General features: G+C 41.1%; 1 protein-coding gene and 1 pseudogene across 12 annotated transcripts in view; one reads left to right on the top strand and one right to left on the bottom strand.

The window, feature by feature from the left end:
- Window positions 1-2,628: 2,628 nt before the first annotated feature.
- Window positions 2,629-18,558, top strand: part of CDK8 (cyclin dependent kinase 8) — a 160,557-nt gene continuing 144,627 nt past the window's right edge. For 7 of the 12 annotated variants that reach the window (XR_002830077.1, XM_023756688.1, XM_014458628.2 and 4 more), the window contains exon 1: window positions 3,211-3,529. Coding sequence is in view for 8 of the 12 variants with exons in the window: in XM_023756688.1 (XP_023612456.1) it covers window positions 3,222-3,529 (308 nt within the window). In the remaining 4 variants the exon portion in view is untranslated. Of the gene's footprint in view, window positions 2,717-2,795; window positions 3,530-18,558 lie in introns of those variants that run through there. The other 5 variants (XM_023756692.1, XM_023756691.1, XM_006092102.3 and 2 more) reach the window with 4 other exon arrangements.
- On the bottom strand, window positions 11,062-13,532 carry LOC102433060 (annotated as a pseudogene).

Below are 18,558 nucleotides of genomic sequence, written 5' to 3'. Positions count from 1 at the left end.
CCCTAGTACACTGCTGGTGGGAATGCAGACTGGTGCAGCTACTGTGGAAAACAGTATGGAGTTTCTTCAAAAAATTAAAACTGGAACTGCCATTTGACCCAGTGATCCCATTTCTGGGAATATATCCTAAGAATCCTGAAACACCAATAAGAAAGAATACATGTACCCCTATGTTCATAGCAGCATTATTTACAGTAGCTAAGATCTAGAAATAGCCCAAGTGCCCATCAGTAGATGAGTGGATAAAAAAGGCAGTGATACATTCATACAATGGAATACTGTGCAGCTGTAAAAACGAAGGAAGTTTTACTCTTTGAGACAGCATGGATAGACCTGGAGATTATTATGCTAAGTGACATAAGCCAGTCAGAAAAAGACAAGTATCACATGATCTCACTTATATGTGGAATCTAATGAACAAAATAAACTGATGAACAAAATAGTCCAGAGGCATGGATGCATGGAAAAGACTGACAGATCTCAGATGGGAGAGGGGTAAGGGGTACGGGAAGAGATTAATCAAAGAACACATATGCATATATGAATAGCCCATGGATATAGATAATAATGTGGTGGAAGCCTGGGGTGGGGTAGGGGCTGGGTGGAAGGGGGCAAAGAGGGGTGATGGATTGGGGACATCTGTAATACTGTCAACAATAGAAAAAAAAACACAAAAAAGAACCATCATGTTGTACATCTTAAATCTATACAATTTTTACTTTTAAAAAACTCAGTTTCTTCAGGGGGAATTCTTACTTTCATCCACAGAATGGATTGGGTCAAAACAGTAGTCAAAAGTACATTTAAGGAAATCTGGGCCCAGTCAGTGTGGCTCAGTGATTGAGCTTTGACCCAGGAACCAAGAGATCACTGGTTCAATACTGGGTCAGGGCACATGCCTGGGTTTGATCCCCAGTAGAGGTCGTGCAGGAGGCAGATCAATGATGCTCCTCTCTCATCGATGTTTCTATCTCTCTATTCCTCTTCCTTCCTCTCTCTCTAAAAAAAAAAATCAATAAAAACATATTAAAAAAAGATGTCTGGGACCTTCAGGGTTTGGGAATATCACATGCAGATGGTGCAGAAGACGGGTAATAGGGTGGGGGCACACAGTGCAGGGCCAAGCCCAGTTCTATGCGTCTTTACAACTTTTCCTCCAGTGTGGTGGCTTGGTTTCTCAAGATCTATGCATAAGTACGTGGACCAAAACCCTACATCCCTCAAGAAACACAAAATGTATTTTTCAGAAAGGGTATATTCTAAATCCATATTTAGGAAAAATGTTATTCTTAATGCAAAGGAAACACTCCTGCTAGACAATTACCCAATTTATATCACTGAATAGAAACATATAACATCTCATTAATGTAAGCTTACTTTTTGTTGGGCACCTACTGTAAGCGAGGGCCTTTTATATCTCCCTTTTGCAAAGAAAGGAACTGAGGGTTACATTGCTAATAAATGCAAAGCAGGATTCACAATCAGGCCCACCTAACCAGTCAGTGTACTTAAACACTAAATAAGATTTCATGTACTAGGTAAAAACAACTTCATTGAAACCAGTGGTGAACTCACTATTTTCTACAAAGAAATTTATGTGAGAACACTTATGAGAATTTTTCATAAAATGGCATCATTGTCATCATCTGTACATGAATCTTTTTGAAATAAACACGTTTACTCATTAATTCAACAATGTTTCCTGTGTACAACAATCCAGGCATTATAGGTATTACAGAAGATGCAAATATGACTTCCTATAGGAATTTATAATCTATCGAGAGAGACGAAATAAAAGACAAACAGAATTTGATGAATACCACAGGAAAGGTGAAAAAAGTGTTAGGGGTTTTAAAAGTGGGAGAGATTATAAGTGCTGTGGGCAGTGGAGAGCATTATTGCAAACAATAGCAACTCTAAGAGAAATACAAATATAAAATTAATATAAAATAAAAAAATAGACATCTAATTAAGAATGTTAAGACCAAATAAGGGATTATTGTCAACATATCGGGACTCCTCCAGCTGACACCTTCCCTACCTTAAAATTATTAATAAATTAGTTCCCATGGATTTAGATCCACTGCTGTAATCATGGGTACAAACTGCTGTTTTTACAGGCAGATGTGCAGGTCATACTCAAAATAACGTCCCCTGAACGGACCGGAAGCATTTGGAGGGTCATCTGTCACATGAGTAACACTATTTAGGATTAGCGTGGACACTGGTCAGTGGTTCACTTTTACTGATGTTTGTAATGTGTATCAGTATGTTAATATCATTCTGCAGCCCTTATTAGACAGTGAACGACAAGAATACATCAAGTGATAGTCTATGAGCTATTCACAAATATACTGACTTTTTTTTTTTTTAAACAATGATAATGCCCTTTGAAATCTGGAGTTTGGAAGTGGCACAAAATGTGATTTTAATACAAACTAGCTTCCACCACACGTGACTTTCTTTGGTTAAGTTTAGGATTCGAAACAGACACTAACAATATCTCTATAAGATTTTTTTTTTCCCCCAAGTGATTGAAACTTATTTCACCTTGGACTACTAATCCCATCATGCAACGCTCCCGATATCCCCACGGTGTGGGGTGGAGTCGTAGGAGGGGTGGCAACAGCAGCGGCCCGTGCATTCTGGGCCTTGTAGTCTCTAGGGCTCTGGCCGCCGTCGGGACGTCCACGTGGTGCGTTTGGCTGCAGCTGTGGTCAGTAGCTACCTTGTTCCCTGCACTTGGTCCCCCGGTGCCCGCTCTGGCGGGGGCAGACGCCGCGGCGGAGCGGGATGGAGGGAGGGTCGGAGGGAGCCCGAGCCTTCGCGACGTTTTTGCGACAGCCGCGGCCGTGTTCCGAGAGTCCCCTCCCTCCTCCTCTCTCTGAGGAGGCACCGGCTGTTGTGCGGAGCTGCCTTTCTGTTGGAGTGTATGAGGAGAGTGAGTGAATGAGTGAGTGCGAGCCTGCCTATTGGCACGCGGTGAAGCGTTGATTCCTCTTTTCGAAAAGAAGAGGTCCCCAGTGGCGCTCGGCCGCTCCCGCAGCGGGACAGAACGCGCCGCCGGGAGAGCCGGGCACCGGCGCCGGGAGCCAGCGGGGACAAGGGCGAGAAACCTCTTCCCACCACCAGCCCTCTCCTTCCGGTTTCTTTTCTTAGTTCGGGGGAGCCTCCCCGTCCACCCCACCCCCCGCCGGGCACTGTCCCGGCCGCCCCCCTGGATGTCCCCAGCGCCCTCGCGGGGCCTCTCCAGCTCTTGCCGCATCAGTCGGGCCGGCGCTGCGGCCGCCGGGTGTAGAGCGGGAGGGTTCCCGGGGGCTGCGGCTGCCGGTGCTTCCCCGGTCCCCGCCCGTGTCCCCCGGTCCCCCGGCCCCAGCTCCCCGGCCTCGGAGGCTGTGACAATGGACTATGACTTTAAAGTGAAGCTGAGCAGCGAGCGGGAGCGGGTCGAGGACCTGTTTGAATACGAGGGCTGCAAAGTTGGCCGAGGCACTTACGGTCACGTCTACAAAGCCAAGAGGAAGGATGGGTGAGTGTTTGTGTCGGCGCGGTGTCCGCGCTGGGCGGCGCTCCCGCGGGCCCGGGCAGGTAGCCGCGAGGGGGAGTGGGGCGCTGGGGTGCCGGTCCCCCCCTTCCTCGGCGCCCGCGTCTGCCCTGCCAGCCAGGTTTGGGGAGGAAGTGGTACCAGGGATCCAAACCCACACCGAATCCTGAGTGCTGCCGCCTGTGTTCTACTTTGGTGGCTCATGGGGAAAAGGAGCCTCTATGCCATGGGCTGTATACTTTTCAAGGGTTTCGGTGCTAGATTTTAAAAAAGACATTCGTTATGAAATGTCAGCTTAAATCATTTATTTGGGGGGTGGGGGTGTCGATTTATTATGGTAAACTTCTGGGGATTTCCTCACCTGCTTCTGGAGTGACATCCACTGGAAGGGAAGCTGTGATCCTTTACCAGTTTGTGATTGATTGATTGTCAGATTTGGATTTTATTTTGGGGAAAGAGAGCAGCAGGTCCATCCAGTCTGAAGAGTTCCTGGTAGTAATCATCGGAAACAGAAATGTAGCAGTTGCTGTGTAGATACCATTAGTGTGAGTTTGACATAGAACAATGGGGGTTTGGTGCAGGGTGGGTGGTGGGGAAAAAGGCAGGCACAAACAGGGGTTATCTTGTTCGGCCGGCTCCCCCCAAATTTAGCAGCTGGCAATGAACTTTAAATCGCCGCTTTTCTTTAAATATTCTCCCCTATTAATAACTTAATTAAGTCTATGACTGGTATTGCTCCCCGTTTAGTTTCTTAAACAGGCAAGTGAAGTGTTCATTTTTCCTTTGTCAGTAGATGAATGTCTTGTAATATTGACAAAAGAGAAGGCAATTCTTAGTTGAGGAGAAAATGTATTTAATGCCTTGTTTTCCTCTAGTAAAAACGGATGTTGTCTCTGTTGCCTTTGATATTATAGACAATTGCTGGAAAGATAATGTCAAAGCTTATTATATAATCTTTAGATTTTATTATAAACAAAGTAGCTTTACTTGACCATCTCTGTTAGTTTGCTTAGCTGCTGTTTAACAATGAAAATAATTGCTTTTTTTTCCAACTTAGGTAAGGGGGGTATGTTTAGAACTATGTAAGTACTAAAAAATGAAACATTTCATAAAGCTGAAGTAAGTTACCTAGGGGGTGTGGAAGGGAAGCCATATTTATAACTACTTTAGTATTCTGGATATTGGAAAAGGAAGTGTATATTTATTCAACATTTTTTTTCTTAGATTTATTGATATATATTTCTAAAAAACTTAAAATGTATTCTAAGAGTCATAGAGTAATTCTAATTTTGGGATGTGCATTTCAGTGTTTATATGCAACAGTAACGCAGTGCAAAAGATAGGAATTTGAAAACTTGAGGCTCTGGGTACTGAAAAGTACTTTTTAGCAGAATGAATAGTCTGGTGACATTTGAGAAATCAGTGTCTGGAGAGAATGTTGACTGTTTAATTATATTTCTTGTTGAAGTATTACTTTGTAATAACACATATATTTAAAAAATGATCCTTGTTAACTTCCCATACACTATTTTTCAAAAACCTTAAACCATCTTGCCATCCCCAATATAATAATTTTTTTTAGTATATTCATAAAACTCCTAATCCCATGAGATTGAACACTGTTGTACATTTGACCAGTCTGTCATTTGTTTTATAAAATTCTGGTGACTTTAAATTATTTTTAACCTCTCTGAGAGAAGCCAGTTCTGTTTTTATAAATTACCGATTTAAGCTAATAAAATCTGCAAATTTAATTAACTTTGCTTTTATGTGTTATTTAAAAACTATAATATCATATATTATCAAAAGGTACTCTAAACCACATTTTATATCTTATGGTCAGGTTTTAATTTAGGCTGAAAATAATTTTGGAAGCATTGTACAATTTAAAAATAGCTGAATGTGTTGTATATGAACATTTCTTAGTAATTTGTGATAGTTGAAAAGTAATTGCATTTTGGGAAAAGATAACTTTTTTATTTATATTCTATGGGGTTGTTTTCCAGCAGCCTTTAATGATTTTGTTTATAGGATGAACTTTAAAAAAATGGATCAAATGTCAAAGAGTTTTAAAATTACTTAAAGCAGTGTTTGTTTTCTAGAGGGAATACTTTTTGGTTTAGCTTCTTTTTTATAACCTCAATGGTAAAATACTGCATTGTATTTATGAGGTTCTTTTGATCTTATGTCAGTGAAATGTAATTTAAGTCCTGGTAAAATAAAATTTGTAGTTTGTAGTTAAATCTTTTATAGAAAGTTGATGATCAAATAATTTTTCTAGTGTTGATTTACATTCAAATTAAATTATATATTCTGTAACTGAAATTTCAGAGTATTCTCAGAACCCAGACAGTAGCATCTTCAAAAAGAGTCTTGAGATTTAAAATAAAATGAAATGTTTTGTTTATATAAATTTGGCTATTGAAATGAATGTAGTTAAATTTTGTATCCTTACAGTTGTCTAGAGAGCATCATAGAACATGAATTATTAGAAAAGAATTAGGAAATACACAGCTTGAAAGGTCATTTCTTTGAGTTAAAGAATTAGTAATACTATACTGCTAGTATACTGCACTTAGATAAACTCAGCATTTTAGGAATGTGGTGCAGAGAGAAATACTTTATTTGAAGCATGATTACGTAAATACATGGAAAAAGGACTTTTTATAATTGTGTTGATTTCAAATTCTAATAGAGTTAAAAAATAAGTGCACAATAAATCTTGGAAATAATTTGCTCTTACTATCATTATAAATGAGATAGTGTCCTTTGTGTCTGAACATCAAAAGGGTACTTTAGTGAGAAGCAGGAGGATTAATTTTCTGAGTCAATTTTACTTTTTCTTTGCAGAATTTAGGCAATTAAACTTATTTTGTTCCAAAGAATGGAAAACTGTGAGAAGGCAAAAAACAATGTGTGTCTTTAAATTCTGAACTCTGGACATTTTTAGAATTTAAAAGTCAATTTGGAATAAGAGTTTGATTTCCAAAAAAGAAAAGCAAAAGGAGCTTTCTTCTTCTTCGTTTTTTAATCCTCACCCAAGGATATGTTTGTTGGTTTTGAGAGCCAGAGAAAGGGAGAGAGACAGAGAAACATGGATGTGAGAGTAACATCAATGGTTGCCTCCTGTATGCACCTCAACCGGAATTCAAACCCGAAACGTGGGTATGTGCTATGACCAGGAATTGAACCCACACCTTTTTGGTGTACAGAGGATGCTCCAATCAACTGAGCCATCTGGCTGGAGCAAAAGGAGTTCTCTTTTTTAAAAAATATATTTTTATTGATTTTGGAGAGGAAGGGAGAGGGAAAGAGAGATAGAAACATCAACGATGAGAGAGAATCACTGCTTGGCTGCCTCCTGCATGCCCCACATTGGGGATTGAGCCTGCAACCCGGGCATGTGACCTGACGGGGAATTGAACCATGACCTCCTGGTTCATAGATATATTGAAGATCAGCCACTGAGCCATGCCGGCCGGGCCAAAAGGAGTTTTCTTGAATAGGGTTTTTAGACTTCTTTAACCTATGTTCTAAAGAACATAATATATAATTGGGTGCATATGTGTGTATATGGGTGTGTTTGTGTTAAACATATAGAAAACTTTTATAGAAAACCAAGAGATTAGTAGGCAGTGATAATGACGATAATAGCTAAGTTATTGTGTAAGTACCAGGTCCTGTGCAGAGTCCTTTAAGGTCATCCTCTATTTAATCTTCACAAGTACCATATCAAGTCAGTTTTGTTTTTCTCTAACAGTTTTGCAGGTGAGGAAACTGAGGCTTAGGAAAGTTAAGCCAATTTGTCCAAGGTTACATGACTACTTAAGTTTCAGAGCTGGAATTAGAGGATTACAAGCAGCTCTCTTATTATAAAGCCCATGCTCTTAACCATTATGCTTCATATAATTGATATATTGAAATAAATATAAACATAGACATCAAGATTTGGTTTTTAGTGGGTCATTCTGAAAATATGAATGCTTTATCCCAGGACTAATCTTTTCAGTTAACTGGTGTACTTGTTTTAGTAGATTTCTGAAAAGGCTGTTTTTTTTTTAAAGTATGTATGTAGATATGTGTGTGTGCATCATAGCACACACGTATATGTGTGTGTCTACCAGACCCTTATAAAGCATGTTAAGATATGAAAGTTCTTCATCTAGTAAAAAGAACTCAAAATTGGAAAGACTGGAGACCTGAGTTTGAGTTTACACTCTGCCTCTTGTTACCAATATGACCGTGGGCAAGTCATTTGCTCCTGTAGACCTTGGTTTCTTGTACGATTAGGGGGTTTCAGTTGATAATTTTTAGGATCTTTTCTAGTATTATGATTTAAGGAACTAAAAATTATGAATATAAAATGTAATACTTATGCATGATTATGTAAAAACTGCTAAAAAATTTTACTTTAGATCATGGTTTACTTCCATATTTCTTAGCCTCATGCTTTAATGTGGGTTCTCATCAACTCCTAGAAAGAAGTTAGGAAGTTCACAAAGACTTAACAGCTACTTTATCTAACATGTCTTATACTAACTTAGCATTTCTTCATATTTATCTCTTAAGATGTTGGGAGTTATGGGCTAGTCCCTGTTCCCACTCTGTGAACCATTCATTTGGTGGCTAGCACAGGGATTCTTCTGATTCAATCTGCATTGGAGCTTTTATTCAGTTTTATTTTAGTTCCTTAACTATGAACTTGGTTGGAATCCTTTATTTCTCCCAAAGGAATTTAATAGTTTTTCTTTGAATACTGTTGATACCTGTTTATAAATTCAGTTTAATTGAAATATTTCTTTAAATGTCAGAGTGCCAAATACAACATGTAATAATCCCCATCACTGGGGATTTTGTATGCCCAATAAGGAGTATTCCTTGTAACCTTTAAAAAGCATGATGAAAAGGGAAAAGCAGAATATTTAACTTGTACTTCTTATCTACTGCGAGTTGAATTTATCTGCCTTAGGTATCAGTGCATTCAGATCCACTGTTTAGGCGCGTGGTCGCCAACCTTTCGGACCTCACAGACCACTAGTGGTCCATGGACTACCAGTTGGCGGCTGCTGGTTTAGGCCACTTAGAGATTTCATGCTTATAGCCCATTTTCTTGTAAGACCGGCAAATTACCTTTTTCCCCAACATTTGAAGAAATCCATTCTATGTGCCAAGCACTGTCCAAGGTATTGGGACTGGAAAGATGAATAAAATATTTCATTATTTGAGGAGAGATCTATGGGGGAAACAAACATATAAATAAACTGTACCAATTTAATAGGCACTATAATTATTAATACAAAGTGCTGTTGGAACATAGAGATAGAAGCTCCCAACTGCTTAAGGTTTTCAGGAAAAGCCTCCCAAAGATATCAACATTTTGTTTGACCCTTAGAAGATGAGAGGATCTCATCAGAAAGGGTATTTCAAGAGGAATGGGACAATGAGGGTTGCTTTCTGTTATGCCCTTATAGACCCCAACATTTTGTGAGATTAAATTTTTTTTATTCCTACACCTTTCCTCCCTATTCCTTTTTGTTGCTAGCATTTTTTGATCTGCTGCATGTGTAGTACATGCACTACAAATGTTCCATTGTACCCAATGGACATGACAAAGTTTCTGTTATTTAATAACAGGGATAAATTTATCAGCATGCACTGAACACCTTTAATTGTCTGTGTGGCAGTTTTCCATCACAAGAATGTTGGAAATCAGAATACAAGGAGATTCTGAAATCCAAGTGTCTGATTTAAGACTCTCATATGTAAAACTGCCATGGCAGAACTCCATTTTGATTACAGCTCTGGATAGCAGATGACACTTCTTTGGCCTCACCTACATGAGGAGTAGGTAGCCAGTCTCTTTTATGCTGCTGAGATGGTGGTGGCAACAGATTGGAGGGGCAGAATTCTCTTGGTGGGACTTTGATGTGTGAAGAGATGGAAAGTAGGGAAATGGCTTCTGGCATGCTGGATTTCAGCAAGAAAAACAGAAATAATAACAAATTATTATAAATTATTATAGGCCATGTGCAAACAACTACTTTTTAAAAAATTATTTCTTGGAAAAATGTGTTCAGAATAATGATTTACAAACATTTGAAATGTGATCCATATGTAAGTTGGGAACTGTATATGCCAATTAGTGTTGATAAATGTATATTATGCCCCATAGCTGGTGTCATTTTTCTTACAGTGCCTTTTATTGTTGAATTCAATCCTCATTGTCTTATTATTCCTTTTCTGGGAGTAGCTGCTGCTGGGGAATGAAAGTCCTACTGTCCTTTCCTCCTTCAGAACAATTTGTAAATCCTTTCATTCACACCAGCTTAGGTAGGCCTTGGTCATCTCTTTGTTACTGATTTTTCCTTTTAGAGATCTCTTGTCACCTCAAGGCATTTCTTGTTGTCACTAAAAAAGTGACTTTCACCTGTTATTTTGATCTTGAGACTTGAAGGCCCTTGTGTATAGTGATTCTTAGTATTCTTTAGTATGGTTATTGTCAAAGTCACAAAATCAGTTCCTGCTATAGCAAGCTGCCTTCAGTAATGGAATTATGTCATGTCCGTCAGATGTGTTATGGCAGAGAGAATGTTGCGAACCACTTTTTAAAAATTGAGATACATTATATACCATAAAATTCGCCCTTTTCAAGTGTGCACATATATTCACAAGGCTGTGCAATTATCACCGCTATCTAATTCTAGACTTAAAAAAAAAAATTTGGAAGATGTTTAATAACAAAAGGTGCCTAGAAGTCTATGGGGAAAGGTCTCAAAAAACATTATGATAGAATCATATACATAATAGACAGTCCATAAATTCCAATGAAATTAACAAAGGAGTGAACTATGTTTTCATTACGATTTCTGAAATTTGGGGAGATACTAATTCTCCCGGAAAAGAAACCTTATGCCCATCAGCAGTCACTCCACATTGCCCCTCTTCCAGCTCCTGGCAACCATTAATCTATTTTCTGTCTATGGATTTGTCTGTTCTGGACATTTCATTTAAATGGAATCATATAATATGTATGTGGTCTTTTATGCCTTTTACCTAACATGTTTTCAGGGACCATTTATGTTGTGCATGTATCAGCATTTCATTCTTTTTTATGGTTGAATAATATTGCATTGTATGGATATACCTCATTTTTTAAATCCATTCATCAACTGGTGGACATTTGAATTGTTTTTAACATATTTTTTTTTATATATTTTATTGATTTTTTTACAGAGAGAAAGGGAGAGAGATAGAGAGTCAGAAACATTGATAAGAGAGAATCATCGATCAGCTGCCTCCTGCACATCCCCCACTGGGGATATGCCCGCAACCCAGGTACATGCCCTTGACCGGAATCGAACCTGGGACCTTTCAGTCCGCAGGCCGACGTCTATCCACTGAGCCAAACTGGTGGACATTTGAATTGTTTTTTATTTGAAGTTCACATCCTGTAATGTAACAAAAACATATGAATAGAAACAAAAGCAAATTAAACATTAACACATTTGTTGACACCACTATCTAGTTCTTCCTATCAACTTTACAATTGAAACAATAGAAAGCAGGTGACAATTTAGGGGTTGGGAAAGAGATAAAACTAAAAACATTTCTACCATGTTTATTCCGTATTTTGTAGAGCTGTGCTCACAGACAGCTTCTTTTGCCATACTTCTCCACTGTGTGGGAATTCTGTTGTATATAAAGTTGAACCTGGTCAAAGCTGAGAGAGACTAGAAATATAGGGTCTGTATCCTGGTGCATTGTCATACAATTCAAACAATGGTGTGGCTACCAGCTTGTAATTTTTAGGGACTGCAAACAAGGCTTTTTCTTGAAGTTGAACCAAAAACAACTTATGTTCCTTTGGTTTTATATTATGTGCAGGAATATATGGATAGTGAGGAGGTTCAAAATTTGGTCTCCACCAGTTACCAATGCAGTCATCAATGACCCAGTCTTGTAGGACTCCATCCTGATGACGGAGTATCTCTGTCATTAAGCATTTTAGTCCTTCATCTTCATCTTCCTTTGGTAGCTTGAAGAAAGTTGTTCCCAGTGTAACAGTAACATATGGTAGCCAGTGCTCATGTAGAATCAGAACCCCTTCTATAGTTCTGATCCAGTTTTATAAAATCCCTCCCTCATGGCTGCCACAGAGCTGCCCTTCTCATAGAGGGGCTCTTTTGTACCAAAAGTATAATTAGTAAGAGGGTACAGATTGATTGTATGCTCCATAGTGAGGGGCTTGGTCTGCTGGATGTACTTGTTGCTGAACTGGTAGAGGAAGCCCCCCCCGCCCCCCCCCCCCGCCCCATGAACAGCTGGTCTGTGAACAATTGGGTGGCACCCCAGACATACTCTTGAGCACGGGTGGTGAGCAGAAAGGGGGAGGGGTGGGAGACTATCCTTATTATCTGTGTCCCACTCAGCAGCTGCCAATTTTCATGAACACGAACACTAGAGGAGCTGTTCATACTTTTTGGCTATCCTATATAATAAAAGTCTAATATGCAAATTAGCTGAATGGCAGAACAACCTGTCGCTGTGATGCGCACTGACCACCAGGGGGCAGACGCTCAATGAGGAGCAGGCTCACAGCTGGCGAGTGCAGCAGCGGTGGCGGGAGCTTCTCCCGCCCTGCGGCAGTGCTAAGGATGTACGACTGCCAGCTTGGAGCAGGCCTAAGCCAACAGTTGGACATCCCCTGAGGGCTCCCAGACTGCGAGAGGGCACAGGCCTGGCTGAGGGACACGCTCCCCCCCTCCCCGAGTGTACAAATTTCATGCACCGGGCCTCTAGTCATAAATAATGCTGCTGTGAACCTTCATGTACTAGTTGAACCTTCATGTGTTATGTGGACAGGTTTTAATTTCTCTTGGGTATATATCCAGCTATGGAATTATGGTACTTCTGTGTTTAGCTTTTTGAGAAATTACCAAAAGTTTTCAAAGCGGCTGGAGAACCACTTTTGAGTGCCTTTACCTTGACTTTGTTTTAGGATCAAGATCTTTGTTCTTTGTCTGTAAGACCCAACTAGCCTTCCTATTGCTAGGACAGTGTTTACACTTTATATTATTGCAGTGATTCTGAAATACAAAATAATACAACTCCTCCATCAAATCAGACCACCATGTGCTAGAAATTTTTTCCTCTCGCTTGAAATATGTTCTAACATTTAGTTTCAGAAATTCTAAATACTTTATGTTAACATACAACTTGGATAATTCCCTCTTCACTCATCACCCAGAAAACATAGTCCTTCATAGATGCATTATGTAACTACTTCAGTGTATATGTGGTTAATGTTTATATGTCCTTTGGGTCTTTCTGGTGAATGTTTATGGGTTAGATATTATAGATTTCCTCTAGGGCAGTAATTGTGTTCTCCTCAGTTTCTGGCACATTGCCAAATGTTGACAGGTATTTAATACTTTTTTATTTGTGGTATACCTTAAATTCATATTTGAAAGTCTTCCTTTTAAACTTGCTAAAATTAAAAACTTAAACATATTATGATAGAATAAAAAAGCAACACCATGTGAATTTACCCAGAAGAGCAAAGTCTGATGGGCTGGCTATATTGATACCAGGAACAGAATTGAACAAAACCAAAGCCAAAGGCAGAGATAAAGTTCATTAATTGGCTGAAAAAAATATAAGGCTCGAAAAATTGAGCCACTACAAAGAAAGTATTTTTTGACGTATGCCTTGTAAATGAATCAGTTTAAATGTAAATCAAACGTATATTTCTAAACTTAAGGAAAATATAATTAGTTTCTGAACCACAGTTGGCATTTAATTTTGTTTAAATACATAATTGTTTCATACTTGAATTTTACTTTTGTTATGTGAATAAAAAATTATTTAGGTTAACTACTACTAAAGATAATTCTGTTACTCATCTCTCTAGACTAGCTCATTAAGATCTATAACTTCATAATGGCCCATGAATTCTAGCAAATAATCATCCTAAGGAGATTTACATCATGATGCAGAGCCTACTCTGGGTGTTTTTTATACACCTGAGTTTGTTTATATGTTGTCTAGAAAACTAAAGAAATTAAAAAAACTCATCCTTGCCTGGCCGGTGCGGCTCAGTAGTAGAGCGTCAACTTGTGAACCAGGAGGTCACAGTTCGATTCCCAGTCAGGGCATATGCTTGGTTTGCAGGCTCGATCCCCAGTGTGGGGTGTGCAGAAGGCAGCTGATCAGTGATTCTCTCTCATCATTGGTGTTTCTATCTCTTGCTCTCCCTTCCTCTGAAATCAATAAAAATATATTTGAAAACAAACAAAAACGCGTCCATCATTGGTATTATGGCTTATATTAAACAAGTATATTTTTGGGAAAGACGAGGTTGATATTGAAAAAATATTTTTATAAGGCTTTTGTTTTAAGAAAGGCAATAGAGCATGTGAAAATTTAAATTCATATAGAATAAATTAATTGGAGTTTTTTCACTTTACAAAAGAATTTCTAAGTACAGGAGCTCTCCTGGCATATTTATGGTGTAACTCAGTTTGTAAAAAGTTCTGTTTATACACAGTTTCCAAGAAAATGTCAAGCACAGAGTAAGGCATATTTGTAATTTGTTTTCTAGCACTGACTTAACATTGAAGATACTTTTATTTTTTGATCCTCATCCGAGGATACATTCCCATTGATTTTAGAGAGAGAGGAAGGGGAAGAGAGAAAGAGAGAAAAACAGATCAGTGACCAGGATTGAATCTGCAACCTTTCATAGGGGATGATGCCTTAATCAACTGAGCCACCTGGCCAGGAAGAAGATGCTTTTAAATGTAAAATTAAATCATTTAAATATTGACATTTTATAGTTTCTTTTTAGGTGTAGTGTTTTTTGGGGGTGGGAGGGATAAATTTGTATATTTGTGATTCATTTGGTAGCCATTTACCAAATGTCTGTAATACACCAGGTTCTATGCCAGATATAGGTGATTCAGCAGTGAATAGCCTCATGGTGTAAGTCAGTGGTCGGCAGACTGCGGCTCGCGAGCCACATGCAGCTCTTTGGCCCCTTGAGTGTGGCTCTTCCACAAAATACCGACTTCTGCGCATGGGCGACAAAGTTTCAATCGCACTGTACATGCGCGCCCGCACGTGGTATTTTGTGGAAGAGCCACACTCAAGGGGCCAAAGAGCCGCATGTGGCTCACGAGCCGCAGTTTGCCGACCACTGGTCTAAGTCATTAGGGAACTTAAGACTTTTGAAGGGCATAGGCATGTAAACAAGTTATTACAATATAGTGGAATAGGACCATGATAGGGAAAATTATAGGTTGCTTATGGGGTACCTAATCTGCTCTTGGGGACTCAGGGATATTTCAGTTGTCTCTTTAAAGATAATTAGAAACTAACAAGTGAATGGTTATTAAATAAGGGTGAGTGGTGTTATAGCACAGCCTGGTTGAAAATGGAATGTGGTAGGGGTTGGATGATGTGTAGTAAACAAATGTTAAATTATTTATTTGATGTAGTTTTGGGAGCTCTTGTGTTTTAGGGGGGAGGCTAAGTTCTCTCCAGTACTCTCTGGAGTCACCACTGAATATCGTTTACAAATATATGAAGGAAAGATAGTATGGTGAGGGGATTGAAAGAATTTCAGTGTCAGATCTTAAAGAGGAATAAACAGGTAGGGTGAGAAGTATCTATGTATATAAAACCCTAATATGCAAATAGACTGAATGGCGGAACAGCTGAACAACCAGTTGCTATGATGTGTGCTGACCACCAGGGGGCGCGTGGACCATGGCGGGTGTTGGCAGCAAGTGGCAGAGTGTGGTACATGGCAGGATGGTGGAGCAGGTGAGCGGAGGCACCAGACCAAGGTGGGGTGCCGGTCGCTGTCATCTGGGCAAGCCTCTGGTGATTACTGAAAATTCTTTGCTTCCGTGCTCCGTGGTCCTCCCCGGAGCTCGCACCTGCTGCTGGTGCTGGCCTTGCTTGCACCTGCTGTCAGCCCGGAGCCACCGCTTGCACCCGCTGCCGGTGTCGGGCATCGGCTCCGATCACCCCTCAGGGCTTCTCCACCTCCCCCTGCTCCTGAGGGGTGATCGGGGGCCAGTAGCCGCCTCTCGCACCCACTGCTGGCGCCGGCCCCGCTTGCATCTGCAGTTGGCTCTGGAGCCACTGCTCGCACCCGCTGCTAGCGCCTAGTGCCGGTCCTGATCACTTGGCGCCGTCAGTGGGTGTGAGCGGTGGCTGCCGGCCCCAATCACTCCTGAGGGCTTCTACACCTCCTGCTCCTGAGGGGCCATCGGGGCAGCAGCTGCTGGTCCGCATCTGATGATGGCGCCGGGCCCTGCTGATGGCGCCGGCCCTGCTTGCACCTGCTGCTAGCGCTGGCCCAGTCGCTCCGTCAATGGATGCGAGCAGGGCCGGTGCTGTCAGCATGTGGGAGTGGTGGCAGGAGCGGGGCTGCCAGCAGAGAGGGGACTGGGGGCCGCGGCAGGAGGGGCTGGGCAGGGGCACGGAGGATGGGCCGAGACCTGACCTTGTGACCACCACAGCCTCGTGGCCCACAGTTCCTTTCAAGGTGCACGAATTCGTGCACTGGGCCCCTAGTAAAAAATAAAATTCGAGAAGTAAGTGGAGTCTTATAAATCATGCTTTCTGGACTTTGTACTTTATTCTGAAGATAGTGACAGTCATTTGTGGGATTTTATATAGATAGTAACAAGTTGATGTATTAACTTTAAAATATTGCTTGGCAATACAATTAGAATGGCTATAGGGAACTGGGGTTAGAAGAATGTAATAATAACCCAGGTGAGAGATGCTGGTGGCTTAAATTAGGGAAGTGACAGAGAGGATGATAGGACTTGTTGAATTATTGGATGTGAGAGAGGAAGAAGTGAAAAAAACCAAGGATAATGGCCTAGTTTCTGTTTTGAGAAGCAGAATGTTATGCGGACTGAAGGGTCCCAGGTTCAATTCCGGTCAAGGGCATGTACGTTGGTTGCAGGCACATCCCCAGTAGGGGGCGTGCAGGAAGCAGCTGATCGATGTTTCTCTCTCATTGATGTTTCTAACTCTCTATCCCTCTCCCTTCCTCTCTGTAAAAAATCAATAAAAAAAAAAGAGAGAGAAGCAGGATGTTGCCATTTACATCGATAGTTAGAACAGGAAGAGGAGTACGTTTGAAGAGGAATATGATGAATTGTTTTGATATATTGAATTTTAGGTGCCAATTAAACACCTAAGAAGAAATATCCATTAGGCAGATATATGAATCTAGAGAGAGATCTGGATAGAGATAGACTTGGGTGTTACCAAGTACTTGCGTGGTCTTGAAATTGCCTAGGGATAGTGTGTACAGTGAGAAGAGGACCTAGGACAGAATGTAGAAGAGGATATGTCTATCCATGAGGCTCAGAAATTGAGTGCTGAGGAGGAGAAAACCGAGGGTCCCCCATTGTGCAACAGGAATTGTGCTATACACAGCTTATTGGTTGTACACAGCAGAGTGGAGAAAAACTAGGACCTTATAGATAGAATCCTGTCTACTATGGAGAGAGTATTTCCAGAAAGAGTGGTAGGCAGTACCATATGCCACACAGAGGGCAAAGATATAATGGGGTGTCTGAATTAAGTAAAGTATTTAAACAAAAGAAAAATTCAGCTAAAGGTTTTTTTGGACACCAGAGCTTATATTGTAGTACATTTTGTAGATATTATCCAAAATGTTTTGGTACTTTAATGGTTAGCCTTATCATTTAGGGCCAAGTATTGAAAAACTTCTTTACTTCCATCCTTTGTTCCATATTGGCTCAGCCTGTAATAACATTTATTATTTCTTCATTCCATGCTATTAAAGACAGTCTCTCTTTTTAAAGAAATACTTTTTTTACTGGTTATAAAAATGACTAGAGGCCTGGTGCATGAAATTCAAGCACTGAAGGGAGCGGGTCCCTCAGCCCGGCCTGTGCCCTCTTGCAGTCCAGGGCTCTTGCAGCTTGGGACCCCTCACTCCTTACTGCCCACCTGCAGCGGAGGCGGGAGAGGTTACTGCCACCACCACTGCACTCACCAGCCATGAGCCTGGTTCTGGATGAGTGGGGCTCCCCCTGTGGGAGCACACTGACCACTAGGGGGCAGCTCCTGTGTTGAGCATCTGCCCCCGGTAGTCAGTGTGCATCATAGCAACTGGTCATTCCACCGTCGGTTAATTTGCATACTAGGGTTTTATTATATAGGACTAGAGGCCCGGTGCACAAAAATTTGTGCACTGGCAGGGGGAGGGGTGGGGGGTATCCCTCAGCCCCACTTGTGCCCTCTCACAGTCTGGGACCCCTCGGGAGATAACCACCTGCTGGCTTAGGCCTGCTCCCTGGGTGGCAGAGGGCAGGCCCGATCCAGGGGTTGGGGCGCTGCCCCGGGCGGGTTGCACATGGGATGCCCAGATGGAGGCCAGTTGGGCTGGCCGATCGCTGCTGCACTGCCCGGCTGCCCCGGGTCGGGTCGCACACGGACGCCTGCTGCCCCGGGTCGCAGATAGCAGGCCCGGATGGCGGCAGGGCAGGCGGATGGCGCTGTCCTGCCCTGCCTGCAGTATGCAAATTAGCCACCATCTTTGTTGGTGGTTAATTTGCATATCGCACTGATTAGCCCATGGGAGGTGTAGCGAAGGTACGGTCAATTACCATGTTTGTCTATTATTAGATAGGGTGATAAGTGTTCATTGTTAAAAAAATTTATAATCCAGAAATGTATATGGAAACTGAGAGCCTTAACTGTACAACTAGGTGACAGTTATTATTTTTCTCATCATCTTTCCAGATAACTCTTATGGGTGTAATTTATAATGAAATTTACAATGATCTTATATTTTTTCCATTCAAGAATATTATGCATACTTTCATGTCGCTAAATATAACTCAAAGTCATCATTTTAATAACTTAAGGCAGCAGTTCTCAACCTGTGGGTCTCGACCCCTTTGGGTCGAACGACCCTTTCACAGGGGTCACCTAAGACCATCGGAAAACACATATATAAT

Source organism: Myotis lucifugus, unplaced genomic scaffold (assembly GCF_000147115.1).
Source record: "Myotis lucifugus unplaced genomic scaffold, Myoluc2.0 scaffold_98, whole genome shotgun sequence".
Classification (NCBI taxonomy): domain Eukaryota; kingdom Metazoa; phylum Chordata; class Mammalia; order Chiroptera; family Vespertilionidae; genus Myotis; species Myotis lucifugus.
This window is presented reverse-complemented; position numbering and strand designations above follow the sequence as displayed.